Here is a 26,400-nt window from a genome sequence, read left to right on the forward strand (position 1 = left end):
TGACTCTCTGAGAAAAGAATATTTTATTTAAAACAACCAACTGCAAAAAAACAAGTATACAAAGTATGCCTGATCACATCAAGCCAGAAGGTCATATACACATTATTAGCTGGCATGCAATATATTTGCAAAGCTCTTAGGCAATTCATAATATATCTGCAAAACAGGCAGCACTATGGTTAACCATTTTCTGTAAATACTTCAGCGGACAGATCTACATCCAGCTGATTTGGAATCACTTATAGGCTTGCTCATTTTCTATAAAAGCTGTAACTGTTTTGAGTAAACTATACCCAAGTTTGCAGATATATTGCAACATTTTAACCCGTTTAGCATTTCCAAAAACTGGCCCTCATGGGCCTTATGGTCTGGTCCAGGAGTATTCATACATATAAACATTTTGCAGTCTTCATGCAGCAGACAGGCAGGCTTGCCGAATGCTTTGTGCCCATGTGGTCAGCAATGCTGTGAGAGAATGCTTGTCAGGAAGCTGAAGGAGTTTAGACGTCATGCAGCGATACACTGACTGTAGGAAAGGATTGGCTTCTGAGGGGGGAAAAAAAAAAGATTAGACCCTGCGCTCAACACAAGGCCTTGGCTGCATCCATAAAACATCAGCTCCTCTATACCCATTTTTAGCCGGGAGAGATTTCCCATTTCTTCTACAGGCTGTAAATGTGTCAGTGGTAACGAGTTATATCTATCTATCTGAAAAGAGTTATATATCAGGCTCTTATTGGTCCCCAAGGTAAGATCTTTCCACCTGTCTGTCACTGGAAAAGCATCTTATTCTTACATTGGGGAAATGTCAATTGATACAGCCAGCCACAAAAGACCCGACAAACCTTTTCCCACTCTTCAAAGAACCAGGTGCTTCTATAAACATTATCCAGCTACAAAGGGAAAAGTAGACTGCCTCTTTTGTTTGTAGATGAAAAGGTGAATGTGTGCCTAAATCAAGTTACAGATTGTCAATATCAGTTATCATTTACATGGTGTGTGTGCGATACAATCCTGTTTAAAGAAATGATAGGGATAGATATATATATATATATATATATATATATATATATAAATTTTTCAAACTTTAAAAATACATTTAATAGGGAACTCATTAACATACCATATTGCCGGGGATTGTTCATCCATAGTGGACTCTGTTCAGGGTAATCAGCTGGGACACTTAACTGTAGAGGAGGTACACTTGGAAGGTTTTTATCATCTAGATGGGGGAAAAAGTATACCATAAGGATAAAGTGGACGGGATAACCACATCATAGGATCAATATGCTCAGTTTCCTTTTTCTTGCTATCATCATACCAAATCATCATCTAGTTTCAACTGGAGACAAATTAAAAGCCCTAAAACAAATATTGACTGAAAGACTGCTGTTAAAAATAAATAAAAAATTACACAGTACAGTCATGATTTAAACCACCTATAAACAGGACACATACCTGCCAAATCAGTTAAGTTTGGACATAAACTGGAAATAATCATTGTGTGTATGGTGTGGAGGTGACTTCAACAACATTATCTGCTTCTATATCAACTGGGTGGGGGGGACTGAACATTTGGCCAAATTAGGATGACTGCACAAGATTTTTATAATCTCTGTATGATCACAGTGCTGATATTTGGGTAAATACTAATCTGGCCCTCTAATGTATAGAGAGCATCAGCCTAGTCTTTGAATCCAGTAGGGAGTGGCAACTTAAGCATCTTGTAAAGCACTCAGGGCATAGCGCGCAGTAACATATCCTTAATTACCCGGACTGAGCTGTAAGGACATAGACAAAACACTTGTGTACAAACATCTGACATATTTTATTCATGTGAATAAAAATCTTACACTTGAAAATTCTAGGAATAAATATGTTTGGACTCTCCTTGAACTCTGAATAACTTAACAGAAAATATTTAACCTTTCTAAACATGCAGGTCGAAAACCATAGTGTCAGATTCCTATGCTTGGGTTTTTGTTTTGTAAATATTTCCTAATGATCTAAATGCCTTAGGTACTTGTTAATATTCACCACTCAATGAGTGACAGTCTTTATGTTCAGCAATTCAAAGCACATTTAGCCATTTATTGGCTTTTATCGTAATCCAGAAAGCAATTATGAGATCTGCTATGCAGTAACATGGCTTACATTTATCTTACTGAAATCTCCCGTTTTACATACCTAATTTACAAATAAGATGAACAGTTCCATTATTGCTGCAGTGAGAGGGGTCCAGGTTTATTAGGAATCTTGAGTGCAGTTTTGCAACTTCACCCTGGAGAACATTTGGAATGGACTGCTTCTCATCTGCTTCAAACTTCCGCTTTCGAGGAGCAATGGCCTGAGCTCTAAAGAAGATAAAGCGAAGCAGGTGGTAAGTATTTCCGTGCAGAGAAGGATCAGCGTAATAAAAATGTCAGTTTTAATCTGGATCTGCTGTCAAAATGTAACAATTTTAAGAGTTTAAATACACAATGTAATATTACAGGAGAATAAATATATAAATTTGATAAATGCAATTCTTTAAACATACCTCAAGCCAGGTTACCATTACTAAGAAAGAACTCAAAAAAATGCAAAAAACAAAAACCTTTTGGATCATTTACTACTACTTCATGGGATTATACCCCCCAAAAGAGCTCGGCTCCACTGGGATTCTCCAACCACCTGTATCATAGGTCTAATTCCTTTATCCAGCTTTGCAGCCTCCAGTTTGCACCCCAAGCCTAGAAATATCTTCCTCTCCATCATTTATCCGTCATTTGCATATTTGGTCCAAGTGGCCAATCCTAAAAAAACACTCCACACATTGGTAATAGTGTGCAGGCAATACTCTCCCATTGTAGGCTTAGATCTGCGATGAGATAGTGGGTGGAGTTGTGTCATAATGATGTCACTCTGCGGGAGGTTTCTCCCCCCTTGAGTGACACCCAGCTTCCAGCGCATGTGTGTTAGGGAGCCGGTGACTTTAGAGGTCCACTGGACCGAAAAAGGTTGGCGACCACTGCTCTAGTCCCTGTCAAACAAGTAATTTTCCAAGTGCAACAGCTTGAACATTAACATCCCCTAGATGGTACACCAAAGCAACAACCTTTTATTACCTTTTTATGTAATATTGTATTTTAGGACAGACTAGAAAGGCTTCTGGTTAAACACATTAAAAATGTGTTTTGTCTTTAATAATAAATAAATAATATAGGATGCATGATACATGATGGCCCTGAATAATCATAGCTCTCCAAGACTGGAGAGGATACATGTTCATCAGTGAAGCTGGGTGATCCAGCAAACCTGGAATGGATCTGGTCCAAGATAGAAAACATTTGCTAACAAATAGCTAATGACTTCCATTCCAGGTTTATTTGATCACTCAGCTTCACTGATAAAGGTGTATCCTCTCTAGCCTTGGAAAGCTTCAATAAATCGGGCCCTATTTGTAAAGCATACTAGACTTTCTATTATAAAAAGCTTAGCAGGTAATCACTGAAGCTTCAAAGAAATGTAAACAAACTTTTCATCTTGAACATAATAAAGAAAACAATTACCAAATCATTTGCCTTAAATGGCTTTGGATGACAACAGATCAGACAAAATTAAACTTGCTTACGTGATAGGCTGCCCATGAATGGCAGTCATAGCCGGTGCAAACGTGCGATACAGGGAATGGTTAAATACAGGGGATCTGATATTTGCCAAGACTGCATCTAACAGGGGTTGATACAGATACTGCTGCTTTGTAGAAGGAACAGTTGGAGGAGGAGGAGTTGGCTAAAGAGGCAAAAACAAAATTCATAAATATACCTTATTTTCATGCTACACAAAGTACATACTGACCATAATAGTCTATGGCCCAAATGAAAGTGAACTTCACTTTTAATAATAAAGTAAAACCTTTATGAAAAAGAATTCAGACATTTCTTTTCCCCTCTGTTCCACTGTTATCAGAAGTCACCACAACTTTAAAGCCCACTTCAAAGAACACAACACAAGTTAGAATTAAAGAGGTGTGGTATAAACTTTCCTGATAAAATTTGTTTTTCGAAAGAAGATATACATTAGGAGTAGTACTGGTAAAAAAAACTGTATATCTGTCAGCATTCTACAAGGAAAAAAAAATCTGTCCATCTATCTTTGAAACTAATCAGTCAAAACATTTCCAGACAACTGCAACTATTTCCCCACGACTGGTGCAATAGGGGGACTGCTCAATGCATAAACAAAGATCATTAACAGTGCATTCGACTTCCAATAAATCTCCTCCTGACCCGCAATAACCTGCTTCAAGCTACTTTTGCATTTCAACGATTAGCAAAAAAAAAAATTATCAACACCAACCCTTACCCAATTCATGGCAGCAAACTTACTAGGCATTGTCTTCCTCCACAGTGACTACTCACACTGCATATAATACATTAGATGTACACAAGCAAATATAGTAGCAAATATGTGCAACTCATTTCTTACCACAGCCATGTCATTCTTCAGCTTCTCCAAAGCAATCTCACATTTCTGCAGGGTCTTTAAAGGACACCTAGATACACAAAACACAAATTAATACTGGAAAAAAAGACATGTAAAGGAGAATTCTACAAAGCACAAATATTTACCTCTTAGATGGGTCTGTTAAAATGTCCAGCAGACTCTTCATTTTACTGAGATCTTTCTTACGATCTAAAAACAAAGTTAACAATAAAGATAAAACAGCAGGGGTATGAATGTTAATATCAGTGTAATAATTGCTTGTAATATATATTTTTTCTTATGCTGAAGGGGGTATTGAATCTGAAGAATTGTATATTGTTATTTTAAGTTAAGTGTTACTTCCTGTGGTTAGCATTCTTTGTGGTGTACAGCTTTTTGTGTTGCTTTGCAGCTATAACACCATTTTGCGGGCAGCCATAAGATTGTTAAAACTTGTTTAGCTGTTCTTAATCTACAGGTTACTTACAATTTACTTTCCATAATAAAGAGCTGTAAACTCTATGTAAGTCCATGCATATTGCCACATTATTCCTAACTACTCTTATAATGTTTTCCATACAGCCCAAAGCTCAGCCTTTTTTCAAATATGGAAAGGGGGATTTCCAGGTGTGTGAACATTTGTTCCTATCAAAAGAATCACAATTCACCTTCATTTTTGTCAATCTTGTTGATCATACGTCTTAGCGGCTCGATATACTTGGAAAGTTGTTTTAGCTTCTCCAGGTATTGCTGTTCCTCTGACTGGTTGGTGCTTGCAGGACTCATCACAGAATTCGGATTACCTTTATAATAAACATAACGAAAAATAAAGTTCAAATGAGCCACAAACCACTAACTACACTGCTAACAGATGTGTTTGGGTAGCAGAGAACTAGATAAGGTATGCAACAGGACATTAACTTAAGGCAACACAGCATATTAAGATCTTCTATTCACCTGGAGTATTTAGGGGTCCTGGAGAGGGCACACTGAAATTTTGAGGGGTACGAGCAGACGCTGGGCTCTGGGAAGGCTGTGGAGATGGGCTTGGCATAAAACTTGGAGACGGTGCTGTACCAGAGCTGCAGAAAGAAAAAAGATTACTTACTTACTAATATTACTAACTACAAAAAGTTGTGTGCTCTCAGATTTACACCCTGCCTGATTTTTTTTTTTTTAATAAAACAAAGAATAGAAATAAAAACCTCCTGCAGTTATTGTGGTGAGTTTACCTAAAAACAGAAAAGAATTGACAGGCAGAGAATGAGATGAAAACATTTATCATGAAAAAAACAGTACATTTCTTTATATACCTAATTAGGTCAGCAACAAGAAAAACATCTCACCTGACATTGGAGTTGGGTTGAGACATTGGCTGTGAGGGCTGTGGGGATGGCTGAGGAGGTGGTGGCATGGACTGAGGAGTCTGCACCTGCTGTACAGGCGATGGTGAGGACATTAAAGAAATATTGCCCTGATTTACCTGCAATAAATGTTGCATTTATGAATGAGGAAACCTGAAAAAGCCTTAAATTTGTAAGTGTATTTATCAGCTAAAATCAATGGCACACAGCACTCAGAAGTTGTCTTTTGCTGGCCCTGCTGATAAAATGTTAGATTTGGAACCATCTTCACAGACCAACCTGCATAAAAGATGTCAGCATAGGCACAATTTCCTTATTAAAAAAAAAAAATAAGTATACAGACTTGCATGATATTTCCAAAATATTCTCAGACTTTTTGCTCATAAGTAAAAAAGAGAAAAAAAATTCAGCTTACGAAACCCATAAATTGGACCCATCTGTACCCAGATATCTGAAAATAACAGTTCTGTTTTCATATTCGTATAATACAAACAAAAACCACATACAATAAGGAAAGGTTTTGTAGCAACAATCTGCCAGTTCATGCACTTATCTAAACCTCAAATTGTAACTTTTTCAAGCTTAGTGTAGAGGAGTAAACAAATACGGCCCCACATCTAAGGGCTGCCAAGCAAGCTTTATTTACAATGTTATGTTTTGTGTTTAGATACGCTTTCAGCAACCATTATACATTGCGGGTGGACATCTCCATACATTTAAAATAGTCCAATTGTACATTCATTCATCTAATGCTTCCTGATGGGATTGGTGCAAAACAGACATACAAAATGATCAGAATCTTCTATATAGAACAATCCTTAAAAGTGGTGGTAACTTTTACCTCTAGGCATATAATGTATCTTTTTAACTACCTATGTCAGACTAAATTTAAACAGTAAATGATAAAAGTTAATTTGTGAAAAGCGACTTTCATATTTTGCTGACAAAGATTGCACATATATAAAATAAACCAAGCAAAAGATGGAGGAGGGGGGATAAAAAAAAAAAATGGAAAAGATTGCAATGAACAGGAGAAAGGCAACTTCATTGATCAATCCAAGAGTTTTATAGGAGGTTTTGTTTATTGAACTGTTTAGTTATTGGTTAATATGCAACATAAACTATGCTAAATTAAAGCGTCTAAATAGTAATAAAGGAGCACAAGCCAACCACACTCTATAGTTCTAGAAGAACATGCACAATAACAATCATCATAATCCAGCAGAACAATCTAAATCTACAAGAGAGCAAATATCCCACAAAGAACACGTTATATCAAAGAAAGCAGATCAAGGGTGCCAACCCTAGAGAACAGATTCTTATCTTGAGGGCCTGGCATAGCTCTAGCACCCACAAGTCAGTCAATACCTGTGGGATCTGCTGTCCTCCCATAGGGATGGAGCTTGGAGGCGTGTCAGATTCAGTGGTGGGCGGGAACCGCGACCTTATTGCCATCCCACCTCGAGTCATAGCTGCGGTGATCATCTTTGGAGGACAGAGGGACAACAGACAAAGTAAAACAAAAAATGCAGTGCAAGTGGTGAAAGGGAAAGTAATGCATGCATGCAAAAAAAATAAAAAAAAGGGCGGGGGACCCAGGAACACCCTAAAAACTATAGAAAGCATTCTACAGCACCCCAAGCATAAAACACCTCTACATGAAGCCTGTGGATTGCAGCAAAGCATGGCTCCAGTACACCCTTATACATTGTATTTTATGATATATTAGCTTATTCCCACCACCTGATAAACTATTCTACAACCTTCAAATAAAAAAATAAACTTTAAACTTTTTTTACTTGATGTATAACAGCAGATTTAAATTTAGGAATCACAGGCAACCTTGTTTTCTGAAGAGTAAAGACAACTAGGCAATTATTTACCCCATCAAATATATGTCAATCTGTGGGCAGTCATTACTTTCTTTATAGGGCCATAAATGTCCCTTATATAAAGGACTAAAATGAGACAGTGAATAAAAAAATAGTTGATGGCCATGCAGGAAAAGCCAGCAAACACATGGACATGTTATGTCAGGCTAGATATGAAATGGCTGATCTCTGAATTGCTACATATGTTGCTTACACACTGATGAGAATCTTGCCAGATTTAAAAAAAAAAAACATTGACATGTACAATGAATGTACAATGAATCCAAAGTAAGCAGAATGATGACCTGATGGGAATGTGGAGGGATGTTGAGATCAGTCACAAACAAAAGGGCAGCTTCACATTGTCTGTTCTACCTGTTTAGTCCACTAAAAAATAGCCAACATCATCAATCTGTCTAACCAGGGCGGAAGTGTAAACCCTGTTAATGGATCAAGATTAGCCTATTTAACAGAAGTCCACCATCAGTACTTGTGCAATGCATGTCCAAGCGGTTAGTTTGTTAGCCCTACCTCCATTGCTGTTCACAATGATTAAAGCTATCCACAGTGATCAAGACTGAGGGTGCCACTACAATCAGCAGGCATATTAATGCACCCAACACCCAAAAACCAGCAACGAAGGAGCAGTGCAAGTTATATTGAACGGAATGTGAAATCATTTAAAACCTCTGCAAATTAAAGCAGGAAATGGTACTTTACAGCACTTCCCAACAATCCTATAGGAAGGCTCTATATTTAGGACTGGGTATAGTTAAGTTGATTAGGGATATTTGGTATCTAAATCCAAACTGTTTTATTTCCGTTTTGGATAGCCCCATCAGGTATTATGCCGAGTGAAAGGAGATCTCTCTAATTGGAAAGGCAATTCTGTGTCAGCGTGAAAAGTGTCCCCATTGGGGGATTTCCCCTCTAAGAATTTTCTCAGTTTCAGTCCCAGTGACAAGGGACATTGGGACAAAATGAGAGGCTTTTCAGTGGGGACACAAACAGTAAACATGAAGCCTTTCAAACGTTATCCAAATGAGAAACAAAAAAAATATAAACTAACATTAAATATTGTTTTTTTTTTGGAGGGGACTACTTTACTAAAACCTGCAATGCTGCTTCAAGTGGCTTTATATTGTGACTAAAATATCATGCAAAAAGATTCAGATTCACTTACCTGCCCCCCTGCTGCCATATGAGCCTGAGCTGCTTGCTGCTGAGCAGCCTGCTGCACCTGCTGTTGAGCGGCTTGCTGAGCTGCTTGCTGTGCTGCTTGCTGTGCTGCCTGCTGTTGCTGAGCTTGCTGTTGGGCTTGCTGTTGAGCTTGCTGTTGCTGAGCTTGCTGTTGGGCTTGCTGTTGAGCTTGCTGTTGGGCTTGCTGTTGAGCTTGCTGTTGGGCTTGCTGTTGAGCTTGCTGTTGAGCTTGCTGTTGAGCTTGCTGAGCCTGTGCTTGCTGATGCACCTGCCGAGCTTGTACCTGTTCAGAAGATAAATAGACATGACATCTGCCAAGTTTCATGTACTGGAATTAATTACGTGGATTTCATCTCACCCTGTCCACTTCTCACAATGTGAATTAGATGCTGCAGCAAGCCAGAATTACGCCACCTATTTACTGGCTAGAGGACATCCAGCTTCATATACTCCTTTCCTCCCCAAGCTTTCTTTCCCTGACTTTCCCATGATCTGAAGGCTCGTAAAAGAATGTACTAAAGCAGGATGCCTTAGTATTCAGAAATATATGTATAGAACGCTGTCAGTTCTTCCCAACAGCTGTGATCTGCCTGCATTTTAGAGAGAGACCTAATGTGTACCACTGGCTCTAAAGAAGTCCAAGTCAAGAAAACCAGTATTTAGTAAATGTGGATATTAGATTTATGTATCTGGACACAATGTTCTTCCTAACAAAACTTATTCTGTTAGGTTGAATGGGTAATGTAGGTAAACAGCCTTTGAGTCTAGCCACAAATTTTCTTTTGGGTTAAGCCCTGACTCTAATATTCCAGGGTACTACATGGCATGTCCTGTGATTCCCTTGCATGTACCAATTACAGAACCACAGGCATGTCATCTGGGCGTACATCAGGTGACTACATTTAGTCTCCCTAAAAGATCAGAAGTCAGTGATCCGGATTAAAAATAAAAATAGATTTGCAGAAAGGGAGGCTAGAGGAAAACTGGGAAAGTAAAGAGTGTGAGGTATGCTATTACATTTATGCTTTTATGATTTATTAACATTTTAAGCATTACAGTTTAAATACCTCAAAAAAGCTTGCAAACATTGCAGAAAATTACCTGAAGTAGCTTTAACTGTTGTTGCTGCTGTGGTGTAAGAGTTACCGACATAACTTGGGAAGGCATCTGTCCAGGTAGTGTCTGTCCTGGTTGCACCAGAGTCTGTCCTTGGTTTTGGGAGGAAAGTAACTGTTGCTGATTCTGTGCCACTTGCTGCTGTTGCTGCAACTGGAGTTGCATAACCTGCTGTGGCTGCTGTTGCTGCAGTTGTTGCTGCTGCTGCATAGTAGATTGTTGCATGACCTGCTGAACTGGTTGTTGCTGCATTTGCTGCATGTGTGGAAATCTCAGTGGTGCCTGCTGCTGTTGCAGCTGCTAAATAAGGAAAACAACTGAACTATTAGAAAACAAGAACAAATCTGACAAATCCCTTTACAGTAAAGTCTTATAATGTATTCATCAGATAAAAAAAAACACAGAGTTTAATAATTCATATTTTGGTATAATTGAACATATTGTAAACATAATTACCTCAAATTTCTAATTAAAAAGCTCAAGTCAAGCCAGGCTGCTTATAACCAACAACCCATGGTATGTAAATATGCTGAGCAAAGGTCTGCAAGATTATTGTATTAATTGCTTTATAGAAGCTCTGGGGGGAACAAAATACTAATACAATGCCAATACAACCTTTAGTACTGAATACCAGAGAGGCCTTTTAAATATTGTAGTTCCATCTCATCTACACATATTGCATGCCATTATTGGAAATAAACCACATCGTGTCAGCGTTTTACTATTTTAGAGCATTGCGCTAGCTTCATGGGATTGGATTTTTGTCACATGATCTTAAAAAGGTACTCCCAACAGTTATAATAGAGTAGGGTTCTCCATCAGAGTCCAAAAGAAAGCAAAAGGGAAAATTTGTTTGTGAAGCACATAGTGAAGCTTGATAAATTAGGTAAAATAGCTTCTAAAAGAACGCAAACAAAAAGGCTAATCTTAGCTCTCTTTTATCCAAGGTCTAACACTGCAACAAAAAAAAAAAAAAAAAAAAAAGATTCCTTAAAACAAAATTAAACTGTTATTTAAAAAAACATTTATTACAATCACAATTGTTTAAATACATTCACCTGTCCCCATTACCTCACAGGTACTTTTCTCTGCTTCCTGGTTTCAATCTTCAACCCTCTTGATTGGCCAGGATGGCATGATGCAACTCCTGCGCAGGAGTTCACTCAATACCACCAGATGCAGGGGAAGCCAGGATTCACTGCGTGTCCTGGCCTCCTACTCTGAGCTGTGCATAGCATTTTTTTTTGACATGAGAGGACAGTGATCAGTCAAGTAACATGCTTTATTGGAGGAGGAATATCACCTGTCCCTTTCTAAAAAAAAAAAAAAAGCCCTGCCTGACCTGAAATTTTTAACAATAGGAAGCATGAAATGATTATAAATGGTAAAAAGGTAGCTCAAGCACATTTAAAATTATGGCCATATTTTACCTGCTGCTGACTTTGTTGCTGCTGCATCTGTAGCTTTAGTATGTGTTGCTGCTGAGCTGCAGCTTGAAGTTGCTGTTGTTGTTGTTGCTGCTGCTGCTGCGCTTGCTGTTGTTGCTGCTGCTGCTGTTGAGCGGCAGCTACTGCTGCCATTTGAAACTGTTGCTGCTGCTGTGGCTGCATAACATTTTGCTGAGAGACTTGGAATTGCTGCTGTTGTTGCTGCTGATGGTGTTGTTGTAGGGCTGCCTGTTGCTGCTGAAATTGCTGCTGCTGTTGCTGAGCCATTTGCTGGAGCTGCAGTTGAGCTAGAAGAAAGTAAGCAAATCTAAGCCATTACCCTAATTCATAGTAAATGCACAACTACTCAATGTAAAGCCAACAAAAACTGCTGGTTGGTAGTTATTCTTTTACCAAGATTATTTAAATTTTGTTTGGTCAGGTAAATATGGTATATAATATATACAGGTAGTCCCCAAATTAAAGACAACTGACATACCAACAACTCCTGGAATATGAACGCAGCTTCCCTGCTCGCTCTTGTGCAGGATGGAGGTTTGATGTTGGGGGGAAGGGGGCAGTTTGCATGACTTGCAGAAGAAATCTTTTGCTAAACACAGCTGAGGTTGTGGGTGATCTTAGGGACTGAACTGTTCTGCAAAATCTTGTAACTCTTTAATGACCAAGACAAACTCTGCAGTTGTTTCTTTTTGCATATCTAAGCACAGCTTGCTCCAGAGGTTATTAAATGTCTAGGCTCCATAAAGTGTTTTTTTTTTTTTGCTTTGTTTGTGATTAACCCACAGTGAGGATTTTATACAGTAACTGACACCACACTGCCTAATAATATGTCAAGACAAACATCTGTCTTAATTGTATTTATTAAAATATTGTACCTACAAACCTACAGTCCCTATCTCATATGTAACCTGGGGATTACCTGTACATATTTTCTTTTTAGCCCCTGAAGATGTCCAGTACACTTTTGGGCCTCCTAGTTTGTTTAATACCTTGTTAATACAAACAATGTTCACCTTTAGAGTCAGTCCATCAAATTTTTTGCCCCTGAAGAGTAGTTAAAACCAAGTGAACAGCCTGTCCTGGGGGTTTTAACTACACACCGAAGTGTGCAAACACCACTCAAATGTTTAAAATATAATATAAAACTCTCAAAAATAAATCCGTCAAAATCTTCTATGATTTCTCTTTTAACAACACACATCCTATAACTGCAGAATATTAGACAAACTGGCATTATTACTGATAACAATGTTGGGTGTCTGGATGTCCAGATGATGTTTTGATTTAAATACAACACAACGGGAAATGAGAGCAATCGCTGTTAAAAAATAAAAAAGCTAGCTTTTCTCGTATTTAAACCTACTGTTTGAATTTACATACACTTTACTCAATTTTATAAAATTTGTTACTTACTAGGCTGGTTTCCGGCTTGTACACCTGTTAATCCATGAGGGGGCATACCCGATGCACCGGGCTGTTGCTGACCAGGAAGGCTCATTTGTTGTGCCATCTGTGCCATTCCACCTATAGCTGCCATCTGTGCCCCAGGAGGACGGACACCCATGGGTATCCCCTGTGCACCAACAGGAGCTGCACCTGTGAGAGTCTGTAAGGCATTCATTGGATCTGAGAGAGAGGTAAATATAAGTAAAAAGTCACACAATGACAACACATGTATAATCAGAATATGATAGAAAAGTCTACAAAGAAAAGAACAAAAGAAACTCTTGCTGTGTCATAAGAGCAGAACTACTTATTCCTGATTCAGCCATGCTTACCAAATACACATTTGCAAAATTTATGCTAAAACCTCTGCATATGTATGTGGCCCTTCGAGGTACTGAAATACCATAACTTAAAGTTTGTGTTCAGAGGTATGACATTCTAAAACTATATGTCCATAGAAAGTTGATGATTAAGCATTTAAAAGTCTTACCACTTACTGATGCCTGGGATTTCTTGTTATCTGTAAAAGGAAATAAAAAAAATTAACTTTTAAAAGAATTTTAAATATATTAACTGCAAGTACAAACCTATCCAGTTGAAATTAACGGGTATTTACCTATAGAATGTAACTTATGGTTACACTACAAAAACAAGGACTAAACCATCAGAAGTGTATGCGTTTAAGGTGACCTAGCCTGCCGGTGTTAAAGAAAACATAAGCAGCCTTACCCTGCCCAAATACCTTTTAGATACATTTACCGGGATTATAATCTACCCTTCTTTCGGCAACCTGCTCTTCTTTACTTTTGCCCAATGAAAGAAGCCAGTACTGTGTCTAACAGAAGAGTTACAAAGGGCAGCATCACTCCTTTCCTTACCCTGAACTTTATTCCTCCCGTTAGCAGAAAGCTTTACAGAGCACAGAGCTGATGACCTCACTTCACCCGACTACACTCAATTCTTCCTTTACTCTGACTGAAGTGCCAATCACACGACCCCAGCCTACAAACAGCGGCCTCATATAAACCCACTGTCTAGAGAAGTCTTTCCCAACCATTTTAACAAGGGGGAACCCTTGAAATAAGTTTCGGATCCTAGGGAACCCCTGTGATAATTACCATATCCACAGGTAACAGTATATTGGCATGGTAACTGACTTGAGGGGCACAGATTGCTCATTGGCTTGGAGGCTGCAGTAAACAGTGATGTCAGTGGGAGTTCCATCACAACTATCCCAGCATGCCCTGCTCATAGTTTCTCTTTACTTCAGCAGCATGACACCTAAAACCCAAAGGGGGGGAGGGCACTTCAACAAAAAAATACCAACACAAAATGTTCATATAATTAGAGAAGAGAGAAATATGTAGCAAGTGGCCATACTAGCTAGGTAAAAATTAAAAAAACAAACTACAATTGCAATTGTGACTATCAATCAGAACCCTGACAGACTTGCCCCGAACCAACCCCATCTGCAACATCCCATTATATGTAGGCACAAATCTACTGGTTAACAATAAAAAAATACTATTAAAAAATCATCTTTTATGACTTACGGATATCTCGAAAGTGAATAATGAGTCTGGCAACCAAAGACAAATACTCTTCCTGCAACAAAAAATAGAAACAATCAGGTAACAGACACATGCTGCAATATATCTAACATTTTTTTAGGAATAATGGAAAGGGCTGATTTAAACTAAGGAGACACAGCAACAACCAGTTTGTATCTTCTAAGACAAAATTAAATTACAGTTCTAAATAGTGGGAATCCATCAACTTTGGGAAATATTCTAATCTTCGTTTTAATAAATTAGCCCCTAAACAGGAATGTCCTGTGAATAAGAAGGTAAATGAGATTGCTGGTTACTTATGGTAAGGGTTTAGTGTGTCATACTAATAGTTAATAAAATGATGACAGTGTACAATCTATTAATAAAAACAACACTTGTAAAAAAAACAAAAAACCCTACAGGAAATCCCCAACTTTCTGCTTGTACAGAGAGTCTTCAGGAAAACTAGACAGGGACTTTTACTATAAAAATTACAGGAAAGTATAGAGGGATGTATATTGATTATATACAGAAGATAGGTACAGTGTCATTAGGTAGGCAGAAGTTGTATCATTTAGCAAAACAGAGATCGATGTGATATACTTACACGTGTTTTAGCCTTCAGAAAAACATGGCTCTCCATCTCCTTGCTGGACTTGGTGTGAGCAACCCCTGCTTTGCGCATGGCTTCATCACTGGAAAAAACAACGTTTGATAGGGTTGATAGTATCCCAAAAGCACATTATACATAAACAAAAAAAGCAAAAAAATATAAAATATGCTTCCTGATTTTGTGGGATTTTACTAAACAGTATGGGGTAGTGGTGAGGGAAATACACACACGTATATATATTATATATAAATACTAAATAGTCAACTGCAACTAAACAAATATTTGTTGAAAATGATAAAAATTGCTATGTAAACACACAATTTGTTTCCCCCCCAATTAAATAGTCATCCATCTATAAAAGCAAAATACATTCTGTGGTATTGAATTAATACTACAAAGGGCTCCATTTATATATTTCTTCACATATAGCCAATTAAACTATTTATTTAAAACTGCACTGACAATGTGCATAGAACTGTACAAACTAATATAGATAGTATTTGGTCTGTTCTTTCTACCTTAGGGTTCTATTTATAAAACAGGGAATCAGACATTCCCTCAAACATTCCCTGGAGAGAATCATTTTCTGGCATTGAAACACATGGACTTGAAAGATTCCCACGAGGGTATATCTGCAACAAGTGTGTACACAAGCATCTGGCTTTTCTTTACATCTGTATTTGTCATTGTGCTGCACATGTGATCAGCAATGACATCAGAGATTTGAGGGCTGACATCGTAACTGATTGATTACAACTGAAACCAAAATCTTAACAAAACTTTGCAGATCCAATGGTTGTAATCACAAACTGAGGATTGCAACTCTACATTTAGCAGGTTGCCTGGAAATCAATTAATTAAGTTCATTTTCATTTCCCACGCCAGTTATGATTATTTTGTAACTGTCAAAAATTCAATTATTGCCACTGTAACAACGCTGTGGTGATGATGTCCAGTGTGTAGAGAATTGTGTTGTGGTTGATAAGGTTTACATGTAATGCCTGACATTCCCACTAGCTATAATTGACAGAGTACTGCTTTGTAATTGCACATTCCAGACTTTAATTTAAAAGTCATTTACATAATTTCAGATTCATTGTGTAGAAATCACAACACTTTTTATACATAGGCTCCTCATTTCAGGGCACTATAATGTTTGGGACAAAGTAATGGTAGGTACAGTACAGCAGTCATGTTTAATACTTTGTTGCAAATCCCTTACATGCAATGAATGCTTCATAGACGTCAGAAGGTGCGGAGTATCTTTGGAGATGCTTTGCAAAGCCTCCACTGTAGCATATGTAAGGCATTCCCAAATGGATTTATGTCAGGTGACTAGTTCTGAGGAACTCATGTGTTGCCGTATGTTTGGGATCACAATATCTTTTTGTAGGATGAAGGGCAGTCCAATGAGCTTGGAGGCATTTACTGAAACCTGAGCAGATAAGAAGTTTCTATAGACCTCAGAAGTTATTGTGCCGCTGCCACCAGCAGTTACATCATCAATGCGTGCTAGTACCTCTTGCTAGATAAGTGTGCTAGTACCTCTTGCCATCACTCTGATATGGGTTAATCTTGGTCTCCTCTGTCCAGAACACTTTTTCCAGATATCGACCTACTTATTCACAAACTAATCTAGCCATTCTGTTTTTTTTTTTTGGCGGTAACTATTGACTTGCATCTTGCATTGTAGCTACTGTATTTTGGTTCTGTCGATAGCAGTCCTTAACAAAGCCTCCTGAAGACTGAAGTTTCTGATCTGTTGGATGGGTGTTTGAGGATTTTTCAATCATCAGCTGTGGGGTTTTTTTTTTCCATACGATATTCCAGACAGATGATTTCAGTAATCCTAAGGTTTGACTAATGTCTCTAATGCTTTTCTTGTTTTTCAGCTTCATAAAAGCTTCATTGATTTCCATTGGCACAGCTTTTCTTCTCATATTGAACAATGGCAACTACAGACTCCACTAAACCCATTTGGTAGAAGCAAGCCTGGGTATCCTATCCCTGTACTAATGAAGCAATGACACACACACAGGTGAAGCCAACTGTCCCAAACATTATGGGGCCCTGAAATGAGTGCGGCTATGTACAAAAAGAGTTGTCATTTCTACAAGGTGACACTGAAATGGATGCGAATACCTATAAAGTCACTTTAATTGTGTCCGAATTGTTTGATTTAACATTTTACACCAAGGAACAAATCAAATAAAAATGTCCCAAGCATTACAGAGGGCACTGTACTTCTATTGCAGCAATGACAGTGGCTGAGCATTGGTCAACAATATTCTTTTTACAGGATCAACATCACCAAAATGGCATTGCTGAGATTGCTGGACACCAGAAGGTGGATTTAGGTTTTCTGGAAGCATTTGGCAATGGAGGCCTTTCTATGAAGTTTGAAAACAGGAAGGTGAGTGAACATCACTTCCTATGGAACCTCTTTAGTTAACTTTATGACCCCGTGGCCAAGAAGGAACTAAACGGAAACATTCCCCAAAAAAGGGTGTTTTAACCAACCCTTTCCCTGATTCCTAATTATATCTAAATAAAAAAATGGACATCAAGAAGTCTGACTGCATTAATTTCCAGCACATTTTCATTTTCTGAAAGTTGATTCTGCTAGAAATTCCTTATAACATCCGATTTGTTAAAAAATATTTGAGATTTTTAGATTATCAGCTTTCCTGATTGTATTCAGTGAACCAAGGAAAAAAATGAACCTCTTCCCTCTATGTTATGAAGAGGGAGGGTCTGAATTCTGTACCCATACCCTAGGGTGACAACACCACTTCTACACAGATACAGATCAAGTGTTGTCACCATGACACAAGAAACGTGGTACTGACATAATGACCAGGCGGAAACTTCGTTTTCTTATATTTGATATTTCTGTATACCTGCATTTTTCTCATTTATGTTTTTCTGTTACCTGTATAATCTGACCTAAATAAAGAATGTTATTTTTTTTTTTAAAGGCAGTGATGGAAAAAAATCTTGCTAAAAATAATACAGATGCAAGGAGTCAACATTAAATTATCAGCAGCACTGAAATACTAAAAGCTTTATCATACTGTGTGATGTGCCCGTACAGTGCGACGTGCCCCTACAGTGCGACGTGCCCCTACAGTGCGACGTATAGTGCGACGTGCCCCTACAGTGCGACGTATAGTGCGACGTGCCCCTACAGTGCGACGTATAGTGCGACGTGCCCCTACAGTGCGACGTAAAGTGTGACGTGCCCCTACAGTGCGACGTATAGTGTGACGTGCCCCTACAGTGCGACGTATAGTGTGACGTGCCCCTACAGTGCGAAGTGTGACGTGCCCCTACAGTGCGACGTATAGTGTGACGTGCCCCTACAGTGCGACGTATAGTGTGACGTGCCCCTACAGTGCGATGTATTGTGTGACGTGCCCCTACAGTGCGATGTATAGTGTGACGTGCCCCTACAGTGCGATGTATTGTGTGACGTGCCCCTACAGTGCGATGTATAGTGTGACGTGCCCCTACAGTGCGATGTATAGTGTGACGTGCCCCTACAGTGCAACGTGCCCCTACAGTGGACGTGCCCCTACAGTGCGATGTATAGTGTGACGTGCCCCTACAGTGCGATGTATAGTGCAACGTACCCCTACAGTGCGATGTATAGTGCAACATACCCCTACAGTGCGATGTATAGTGCATTGTGCCTGTAGAGTGTCATGTATAGTGCAATGTGCCCCTACAGTGCAATGTACAGTGCGATGTGCCTGTACAATGACACTATTCCTCAGACATGGCCACGGCCTGCCACTCTCATTATATGAGAACCCCGCATTGTCTTAGGAGAGCGGCCCGTCTTTATATAAGTGTTAGGAGGAGGACGGAATGACTTACATCTGACTGACAAGCTTCTGCCTGAAGCCCGCACTCCGCCAGTCACTGTCCGGCCCATTTACATCCATTGTAGCTGGCGAACCTCTGTATCTTCCACACAAGAGCGCAGCAACCTGGGCGGAAGTGACGTATTGCGATCTGCGACCGTCCGAGTCCACCTGACACGCCCCCTTCAGGCTGATTGGTGGGTGTGTATTGGTGTTTTGGTTGTGCTGTGTGAGCAGCTGCTGGCTCCAGGCTCCGGCCCCGCGTAGTACTGACTATTAGGTAAGCACCTCTGGCTGCCTGTTCTCGGCTCCGTCCATTCTGGTTATCGCCGTATTTACGCAAGTGACGCCTCTCTGGCAGAGGTTGAGTCAGGTGTGCATCTCCAGTACTGCAGCAGGTAAAGTCACCGGCGAGGAGGTGGAGGGAGTCACGTGACAGGGGCAGGAGGCAGCACTATATGCAGGTGGTAACTGTGTGGTGTTCCCTCTATTTCCCTGCACTGTAAGGGAGGGGGGGAGGTCATATTGTGCTACCTGCACTACCTGTGCTCTGTGAGGTGGTGACCTTATACCTGCCTTATATTTACAATAAACCCCAATTCATGTGAATTCTGATTGGCTCCCTTGTTGTTCCTGAATATATCCACAAAAAAAAATCAGCCCCATCAGTAAAAGACTCAGAATGTTTACTTTTTCAGTTCTTGGTGGATCAGATACCCAGTGCCCTCTGCATGCTGAAGTTCCATTGGCTTGCTCGTATGCCCCTGCAGAAATCGGTAAGACCAGGGCCTGTGGTCAGAATGCCTTCTACAGAGGGGTACTGGGCATCCAGCACACCCACCCCATGCTTCTTTTACAGGCTGACGATCATTATTTTGTCATTTTTTTCAAGTTTCACACTGACAACAATAGCAGCATGAACCCTGGTAAGGCTATCATCAGACACGTTTGTCATCCACACTTGGGTGCCTATTCTCACCCATTACTGATCCAATCAGTAGTATTTTGCCAGGCATTTGGTAATGATGGTCCATGGAAGAGTTTTGAGCAGCTGATGCTTGGATTTACTGCATGAAGCATCTCAAATATCACGCTGGAAACAACCAAACAACCACAATTCAACCACTCCAATACATAGTTACGTAGTATGGTAAATTGAAAAAAGACATAAGTCCATCAAGTTCAACCACTAGGCAAATAAACATATCCCAAATATAAAACCCTATAAGACATATTTGGTCCAGAGGAAGGCAATAAAAACCTCTGGTACAATTTGCTTCAACGGGAAAAAATTGTTCCTAAATCCAGAAGGCAATCAGATGTTCCCTGGATCAACAGTCACTGTTATTTTTGCTTTAAAGCCTTAATCCCCAGTTATATTCTGTGCTTTTAGAAAAAAATCCAGCTTTTTCTTAAAGCAATCTATAGTAGTTGCTGAAACCACTTCCTGAGGGAGCCGATTCCACATTTACACAGACCTTACAGTGAAGAATCCCTTCCTTATCCGGAGCTTAAACTTCTTTTCCTCCAGACGCAAAGAGTGCCCTCTTGTTCTTTGTAATGATCTCTAAGTGAATAATAGGGAAGAGAGTTCTCTATATGGACCATTTATATATTTATACAGGGTGATCATATCCCCCCTTATACATCTCTTCTCAAGAGAGAATAGATTCAGTTCAGCTAATTTCTCCTCATAGCTGAGCTCCTCCATTCCTTTTATTAGTATAGTTACCCTTCTTTGCACTCTCTCCCATTCCACAATGTCCTTTTTGTGAACTGGTGCCCAAAACTGGACTGCATATTCCAGATGTGGTCTGACCAATGCTTTGTACAGGGGCAAAAACTGGACTGCATATTCCAGATGTGGTCTGACCAATGCTTTGTACAGGGGCAGGATTATGTCTCCATCTCTGCAGTCTATTCCTCTTTTAATAGACTGCAGAGATGCAGAGAATACATTTCAGTGATAAGCAGGACTTCGGGGTAATTGAGGACTTGCTGCTGTCAAAATCTGAAACTTATGGATTGTATGAACCCCCCACATCTGTTTTGTATTATAAATTCTGTTTTACTCTATAGGGTTTTTTGACATTCCCTGAAACATTGCCTAATGGGGATTTTCCACCAGGGAATGTTTCAGTGAATATCAGATTCTTTGCTTTATATATATGTATAACTTGTAAAGTGTTTAGAGCTGTTATTGTTAGCTTTTTTCTGTGCCCTACCCCCTCTTATAATAGGTGTGGAGAAACTCTCTATCATTTTACTTTAATTTTTAGTGGGCATTTGTTTTATATGTATGTATTTATATATATATATATATATATATATATAGACACACACAAATAAACACAATAGACCACTTTTAACCATTGGGTCTGCAATTAATACCAATATTCTGCATGTTTATAATATCTGTGGTGGTGTGTTTTAATTTAGGATGTAATATCTAATCTTGGTAGGTGCGTCTACAAAACTGAAAGTCCAGAATCCACATGACTCATGAAGAATTGCTACAAATAAATGATGGCTTAAACAGTACCGTATGTATAGACTAAACATTTTTACAATTCCCTAATCCTTTCATTTACCTTGTAAATCAAAATGATGAAAACACGTTTGCAGTTTATTAAACATATCATTAAACTTTCTGTATGAAAATAATAATAATAATTAATGTGTTAGGATATTTTCAGCAATTATATTTCACGGTTTATAAATTATTTCTAATCCCATTGGCAAAGTGTTAATATAGAAAAAGGAGAGCTGCTTACTGTTGTCGGTTCAAAGGCCATGTATTCAGATCTATTCTATTCTGCCTTAGAGGCTTATTAACACCATCAATATGCTTGTTTACCTATTCATTGGAATGGACCTTGATGCACTAAAATGTACATTAGTACATATTATTGCAATGCATGTCTGCAACAGCAAGTACCCCTTAACACTGAAATCTACCCGTGCTTCTCCTTTCTGCCTTGATGAGCAGTTTTACCAGGACAGAAAGTAGTGGGAAATTAAACATTTTACAGTTGTTACCAGAACAATAGATGAGGCATGTTGCAGTCAGGCACCCATTCTGGTGAGTTATTCTCTCACTTCCTGTTGTGTCTCCACAATTGGACTACTAATGTCCTGCTGCTTTTTTTCCCCCAAGTAAACCATGCATATACCCACCTGGTCATCCACATAATCCAAAAGAAATTGTGCTTTATTAGAGCCACCTTCATCTATTGCTTCATCATCCAGTTCTGTGTCTACACACCCCTTGTAGACAAGGGTCAGCAAGCTGCAATTTATAATGCACTGTGGCACCTTTTTTACATGGCTAAAAAACGAAGTTCTTCAGCAATTGTTACTGCAGTAGATTTTTTGTGGGATTGGAATGTGCTATACACCCCCCTTCCCATTTGCTCAATGTTTTTAATGTTTTGACTATATATAGAATATATATTCTAGGAACAGGGGTGTAAAACTAAAGGTATTTAATGTCTCTTGTTTTTTAAAGGAGCCACAGCATAAGTAAAAAAAAAAAGCCTTCCCACTGCCAGCAACATCCATCTGATCTTTGCTCTGCCTGGGAGACAGTGTCCTAATTCTAAGGGTCTGATACGCACCTTACTAAGTGAGACATATAGCTCTTCAATTAGCAAAGCTCAGGCTTATGTAAGCAAATCTTAAATAGCAACAGTTGTGCTAAAAAGTTGCCCACATAGATTAACTCAGAGCATGGGGCATTCCCCCATTCCTTCTATTGGAGAGGAATTTGATTTAGTAGATTTTAGATTCATAGTTATAAAGCAAACCTAAGGGTTAATATGCATTTTAATGCAGTACCATGTCATGAAATATAATTTATTTAAAATATCAGTTTATAAACATGCACTCATTCAGAACTGTTAATATTATTACTATTTGTGTGCACTTCTCTTTATTATGGGTAATCATGTTTTTTATGCTTGGAATAGGGAAGAGGTTTTGCCTAGATCTTAAAAAATCCATTAAGTATATCTGCAGCTAGTCTTATTGTACTTTCATTTTGAATTCTGTGTTGTTTGACTGTTTATAAGAACTGATGAAAAGGGGGGCTTTCTGTTATTACCTACAATTCCATTAGGTATTAAAGTCATTTGTTTTTTGCTATATTTGCAGTAAAAAGGGTTTTCTCTGAAATCCATAGGATCACCTGGGGTCTGTCAACTTTGAGTGCTTTTCTTTTTTCCTTTTCTTATGGATGTTTTACTGGCTGAGGTGACCTTTTTTGGATCAGAAATTTTTTCCAAAGATGGCAGAAGACCATGAAGTTTTGAAGCCAGACCATATATCCAAGGAACATTTGCCTGAACAGAACACCTGTAAAGTATACAGAAGTGTCCAACACTCACAGGCTTTACTTAGTGGTCTCGAAGGTCTCCGTGATGCTGGTATATTGTTTGACGTGGTCCTCAAGTTGGAGGGGAAAAGTGTGGAAGCTCATAGAATCCTTTTGGCTGCATCTTGCGATTATTTCAGGTACTTGTAATTTTTGTTATTGTTAATGTTTTTGTTATACTTCTCTTAATAGGGAGGTAATGTTACATTAGAAACCGTGCCACTTAAGAAACAACCTTTTTGTAGGGATTTGAACTGAAAGTGAACGCAGCCATGCAATCTGTAATAACATGTAGCTAAAGTGAAGTTTAGGTCTGCTTCAGGAAAGTATTAAGGTACCATGGAGGTTTGGGGCAGCAGGAAACAGCAGATCCCACATCATTTTCTCACACATATCCTGAAATCAGCATGGGAGCTTACTGTATGTGGCCCATAGTAGGTCATGTGATTGGCAGCACTGTCAGAGTCTTTATGTTTTTTTTTTAAAGTTTTCAGCACTGTCTATATTTTTATAGTATAGATTTCTTGTGCTTCACTTGGTCACCCCTTTCCTTGTCTCTGGGACAGAAGAGAATATTCTTTCCAGTGGATACATACGAATAAAAAAAAACCCTTTCTTTAGCAGAGCTAAAAGGATTGCAACAAAAACGAAAAAGGCCATTTTCTAATGCAGTGCATTACTTTGCTTTGATCTACAACACATTACAGTACATTAGATTCATTTTTAAAATAAAAGGCGGTATGTGACACCAAAGTAGTTAACTCAAGAGTATTAAATGAAGATTGACACAGACAGCACAGCCTTAGTTTCTGAATAGTTCCACTTTTTGCTGCACTACTTTTCTTTTTTTGTAATCGGGGAATCCTGGAACACAGCTGCTGAAGATGCTGGGATCCAAATGCCTCTTACACAAAAAACTCCTGATGTAAAATATATAGGGCCAGTAGAAAGAGGCTTTTCACAAACACCATTAACATATAACCCTACTCTCAATGCTTTATTGTAATGAGTGATACAAATAGCACATATGATGAAGTTATGGGTTTTTTCTGTGTGTTTTTCTAGATAATATGTGGTTACAGAGCATTGCCATTTATAGTTCAACAACTTAAAAAAAAAATAGGCAAGGCTTTTTAATTAGAACATCCTTTTGACTAAAAAGCCTTGACCAAACCACAGAGAGTTATTGACATATTAGCAGGTTTTTTTAGTGAATACTGACAGTTTGTTGAGTATTGTTGGTCATTTTCATTTCACAAAACTACTCTGCAAACTCAGCTTCCTAAATATTTAAATTCCAAAAGATGAGTGTGTCTTTAATGCATTGTTATTTCTTTTCTTTTTTTTTTTTTTTTCTTCTAAAAAAAATTTCTAAAACAAAAGATCACAGGGATCATATACAGGCACATTAACGTATAAGTGTTTTTCACGTGCTGTGTTGCTGTTTTATTTTCTAGGGGGATGTTTGCAGGAGGGTTGAGAGAAATGGACCAGCGGGAAGTACAAATCCATGGAATAACTTATAGTGCAATGTGCAAGATCCTGGATTTTATATACACATCTGAGCTGGAGCTTGGCATTCACAATGTACAAGAGACTTTAGCAGCAGCCTGCCAACTTCAGGTACCAAGAAATAAGAAGTGGAATGTTTTTTTTTTTCATTAAAATGGAATTTATTTACACATATTTTCCTAATGCACACAAATAAATTTACTGTAAATATTTGAGGACAACTAAACAACGTACAGAACAAGGAAGAAGGGCTTTGTTTCACCTATGTCACATTACAATGAGTATTATCTTTATTATTATTATTATTATTAAACAGGATTTATATAGCGCCAACATATTACGCAGCGCTGTACATTAAATAGGGGTTGCAAATGACAGACTAATACAGACAGTGATACAGGAGGAGAGGACCCTGCCCCGAAGAGCTTACAATCTAGTAGGTGGGGGAGTTTCACACACAAAGGATGTGATATATGTAGTATGGAAAGTAGTGATGGTTTTAAAAGACAGAAGAAGATGGGTAGGCAAGTTTGAAAAAATAGGTATTGAGTGCTTCTGAGCAGAAAGTAGGAGCAAGCCAAATAGGACGAGGAAGACCCTTCCAGAGAGTTTGGGCACCTCTATGAGCTTGAATTTGATTCTAAGGTGAAATGGAAGCCAGTGTAGAGATCTGCAATGAGATGCAGCGGAAGAGGAGTGGTGGGAAGAATGGATGAGTCTGGCTGCAGCATTCATAATAGATTGTAGAGGAGAGAGTCTGGTTAGTGGAATACCAGAGAGGAGGATGTTACAGTAGTCCAGACGAGAGATGATAAGAGCATGTACAAGGAGTTTGGTGGTCTCAGGGGACAGGTAGGGGGCGTATGTTGCGTAACAACATAAAGTGACAGGACCTGGAAATGTTCTGAAAATGGGGGGTAAATGAGGTTCTATTTTATCCAGGTTGTGTTTCAAAAATCAGTCAGACATCCATGATGAGATGGCTGGCAGGCAGCATGAGACCATCCAGGACTGAGGGAGGCAGGTCAGGGGGGGACAGATAGATTTGAGTGTCATCAGCATACAGATGGTACTGTAAGCCAAAGGAGGATATGAGACTACCGAGAGAGGAGGTGAACAGAGAAAAAAGAACTGGTCTAAGGACTGACCCTTGGGGAACACCAACAGGAAGGAGAGTGGGCGAGGAGGAGTTACCATTGAAAGAAACTTGAAAGGAGTGGTCATACAGATAGGAAGCAAACCAAGAGAGATCAGTGTCACTGATACCAATGGAGCACATGATTTGTATTAGAAGGGGGTGATCAACAGTGTCAAAAGCAGAGGAAATATCAAGGAGAAGGATCAGGGAAAAGTTGCCTTGAGACTTAGCTCTGATGAGGTAATTGACCACTTTAGTAAGTGCTGTTTCGGTGAAATGGGCAGCTCTAAAACCAGACTGGAGGGGGTCAAGGAGAGAGTTGGTGCTCAGGTAATCGGTAAGTCTTTTGTAGACAAGGCGTTCAAGAAGTTTGGAGACATATAGGAGAAGGGAGATAGAACGTTAGTTAGAGGGTAGGGAGGGGTCCAGTGAGGGTT

At 38.9% G+C, this 26,400-nt stretch overlaps 2 protein-coding genes across 7 annotated transcripts in view; one reads left to right on the top strand and one right to left on the bottom strand.

The window, feature by feature from the left end:
• On the bottom strand, positions 1–19,129 carry MED15 (mediator complex subunit 15). 3 transcript variants are annotated; one of them, XM_072415583.1, is made up of 18 exons: positions 18,955–19,129; positions 15,070–15,157; positions 14,466–14,517; positions 13,403–13,432; positions 12,880–13,092; positions 11,449–11,753; positions 10,004–10,315; positions 8,886–9,185; positions 7,200–7,316; positions 5,814–5,950; positions 5,425–5,549; positions 5,136–5,270; positions 4,614–4,677; positions 4,471–4,537; positions 3,614–3,774; positions 2,188–2,354; positions 1,124–1,222; positions 1–546 (listed from the first exon to the last, which is right to left on the bottom strand). In XM_072415583.1, the coding sequence occupies exons 1-18, from the start codon at positions 19,020–19,022 to the stop codon at positions 410–412; spliced, it is 2,577 nt and encodes an 858-aa protein (XP_072271684.1). In that variant the 5' UTR covers positions 19,023–19,129; the 3' UTR covers positions 1–409. The 3 variants fall into 3 exon arrangements, with proteins under 3 accessions (XP_072271684.1, XP_072271683.1, XP_072271685.1); XM_072415582.1 differs by having other exon boundaries at positions 10,004–10,318; positions 18,955–19,125; XM_072415584.1 differs by lacking the exon at positions 7,200–7,316 and having other exon boundaries at positions 10,004–10,318; positions 18,955–19,126.
• KLHL22 (kelch like family member 22) overlaps positions 19,100–26,400 on the top strand; it is an 18,850-nt gene continuing 11,549 nt past the window's right edge. Inside the window, exons 1-4 of one of the 4 annotated variants that reach the window (XM_072415585.1) lie at positions 19,100–19,221; positions 21,404–21,484; positions 23,094–23,453; positions 24,771–24,936. In XM_072415585.1, the coding sequence (XP_072271686.1) occupies positions 23,227–23,453; positions 24,771–24,936 (393 nt within the window). In that variant the 5' untranslated portion in view covers positions 19,100–19,221; positions 21,404–21,484; positions 23,094–23,226. Of the gene's footprint in view, positions 19,340–21,403; positions 21,485–23,093; positions 23,454–24,770; positions 24,937–26,400 lie in introns of all 4 variants that reach the window. The other 3 variants (XM_072415586.1, XM_072415587.1, XM_072415589.1) reach the window with 3 other exon arrangements.

The sequence above is a fragment of the Pyxicephalus adspersus genome, chromosome 6 (assembly GCF_032062135.1).
Source record: "Pyxicephalus adspersus chromosome 6, UCB_Pads_2.0, whole genome shotgun sequence".
Lineage (NCBI taxonomy): Eukaryota > Metazoa > Chordata > Amphibia > Anura > Pyxicephalidae > Pyxicephalus > Pyxicephalus adspersus.